The sequence below is a fragment of the Austrofundulus limnaeus genome, unplaced genomic scaffold (assembly GCF_001266775.1).
Source record: "Austrofundulus limnaeus strain Quisiro unplaced genomic scaffold, Austrofundulus_limnaeus-1.0 Scaffold1690, whole genome shotgun sequence".
NCBI lineage: Eukaryota > Metazoa > Chordata > Actinopteri > Cyprinodontiformes > Rivulidae > Austrofundulus > Austrofundulus limnaeus.
Window position 1 is genome coordinate 36,807 of NW_013954092.1, and position 2,827 is coordinate 39,633.

General features: G+C 36.8%; 1 protein-coding gene across 1 annotated transcript; it reads left to right on the plus strand.

Moving 5' to 3' along the window:
* Positions 1 to 535: 535 nt before the first annotated feature.
* LOC106536110 (excitatory amino acid transporter 3) lies at positions 536 to 2,343 on the plus strand (the record flags this gene model as incomplete). Its single annotated transcript, XM_014033298.1, is given in 2 exon segments — positions 536 to 670; positions 748 to 2,343. Coding segments are annotated over 2 exon segments (376 nt in total), but the record flags the coding sequence as incomplete, so codon positions are not given.
* Positions 2,344 to 2,827: the final 484 nt, after the last annotated feature.

Here is a 2,827-nt window from a genome sequence, read left to right on the forward strand (position 1 = left end):
GCGCAGCGCTGCGCACCGTAAACTAAAGTTATTAGTGAAGAAAATCCGTCTGGATAACAGCAGACTGACTGCTCGTAAAATATACGACAGGTCTGGACCACTCGTAAATTTTGTTCGTATCTGAAAAAAATCTTAGAATATGAAAACATTGGTGAATGCCACAAATTCTCCTAAATCACTCGTACGTGCAATTTAAGAACAAATCTGTGCATACGAACGGTTCTTGCATGAGGCCCAATGTGCACTGAGTAGATTTTACACTTTGAAATAAAGCAGAATTTWTCAGCATGCCTGCAGGAATCACAGGTCAGACAGCTTCTGTATTTCAGTTAAACTCTACGTCGCACTTCAGTTAATTTACAGGTTATTTACTGATTAATGAACTTGMTTTGGTTGTGAGCAGAATGTCTTCATGCTGAGTTGTTTTTCTACTTGAACCAGAGAAATCTTCTTCTGCGCCTCAAACTGAACTTTCAGGGTTTTATTCTCCTGAAAAATATGATAAATTAGATTTTTTTTTAATCTCTTTCTTCAGTATAACAGCAACAGTTGCCAGTATTGGAGCAGCAGGAGTCCCTAACGCCGGCCTCGTTACCATGGTGATAGTCTTGACAGCTGTTGGTTTACCTGCGAGTGACGTGACTCTGATCGTTGCTGTGGATTGGCTGCTGTAAGTTTTAAWATATTTTAAATTTAATGAAGTTAGTTCCCTGTTGAGCTGCAGATGAACTGGTCTCCGTGTTCCAGGGACCGGTTCCGTACGATGATCAACGTTCTGGGCGATGCTTACGGAGCCGGGATTGTTCAGAAACTGTCCAAAAGGGAACTCGAGAGGATGGACCTGATATCGGACGTGGACGTGGCCAACCCTTTTGCTTTGGAAACAACGCTGGACGACGAGGAGTGCGAGAAAAAATCTTACGTCAACGGCGGCTTCACCGTGGATAAGACAGACGCCATTTCTTTCACAGAAACGTCTCAGTTCTAGTTGCTGGAAGGTTCTGACATGGTTTATCCAACACGCAGCAGAATAAGAAACAAAACTAACCAACCAGCCCATCCAAGCCCAAAGCTCAGCAACAGAAGGCCTTCATTTAGCTTCAGTGAACAGAACTGCGCCTCATTTTGGACATTTATAACAACCTCTAGATTCAAGTGCTTCCTTATTACACTGAAGTAGTGCCAAGATAAATAAAAAACACTTTTCTTCTGAGTAACCGATGTTTCTTGCTAACATCTGTTTGCCTGTGTGTGTGCATGAGGATATGCGTGAGTGTGTGTGTGAGTGTGTGTCATTTGCATAAATAATATATATAAAAATATGTTAACACTGATAAAAATCCATTGTTGCTTCTTAAGTAGGAAATAATAATCTAGTAAAGGCCCGTCCTGCTCTGCTTGTTTTATTAATATTACTCTTATGTCTATATGTATATTTGAAAGGTGCCAAACTTATAAAGTTCTTTGCTTTTAAAGATGCATGAAGCAATATGTGAAAGAAACTTTCTTTCTGTGGGGACTTCTCCAAGGCTGATGATGGTTGGTGGAAGCTAATAAKTAACACTGTGAAATTTAAATACTTTTTCACCTGCATTTGTTGATGTATGTCCAACTCTGATAAAAACAAAGTAAAGTGTTTGTGTTTAAACTTCCTGTGTACTGCTCTAACTACTTCATTTGAAGTGTTTTTTCTGAATCACAGCTTTGTTTGTTTTTTTCACAAATAGTTCAAAATGTTTTTAAAAATGTCACTTTAGTTCAAAAACTCATCTGGAAATACAGCAAAGTACTAAGTACCATGTCCCAGGTAAAAATCCTGTAATAACATGATAGGTACCTTATAAGTAGCCTGGTATGTACCATGTGTGTATGAGGTACACACCATGTACTTACTAGGTATGTAATTTTTGAGTAACTAGTATTTATTTAAGTACCCTGTACCTTGTATGTACTTGGGACATACTCAGTAAGGTACATTTTATGTGCATACCCCATTCTTACCTGGTATGTACCATGTAATTAGTTAAGTATTTTGTATGTACATGTAAGTACACACAAAATGCTAGACATCTGTTAAGTATCAGGTACCTGCAAGTACAGGATAAAAACCTGGTATGTACTTCTAAGTACAGGGTAAAAAGTTACTTCATAACAGCCTGGTTCTTACTCCAAGTACCCTGTAGGTCCCAGCTACACACTCTGTAAGTACTGGGCTCACAGTTTAACGCTAAGTTGTMACATTTTGGAAGTTTAAAAAAATAAGCATAAAGTGTATACAACTAAAACAGTATTTTATGTATTAAAGTGCCAATTTGTGAACATTAAAGCATCATTAATACTTTTCTGCAGTTTCTTCTTCATATTATTCTGTTTCTTCATATTTCTCTGTCACTGCTTCAACACTCAGCTTTAGAAACAAACTTCTGCTCAGAGCTGAACACTCAAACATGAGAACTCTGATTTGATCTGAATTGGCATTTTGATACAAAATTTGTATTTGTAGAAAAAAGTTACATGATTTTTTTTAACAATATTTAACTTAGTATGATGATATTACACACACTAAACTTTGAGCTGTTAAAAAAATTCTAACAAACTTTTCTGAAATGTTATATTTCTTTAGTTTCCACATCAGAGCACACAGACAAACTTTTGTAGACTCCAGCATTTGAGCTGTGGATTTTATAAAAACTGATCAGATCCTGACACAGACACGACTCATGAAACATTCATCTGATTTCTCATGTAAAACTACAACTTTATTAAACTCATGTCTCATTTATCTGACATGTTTTTTTTATTTCAACACATCACATGACTTTAAAAC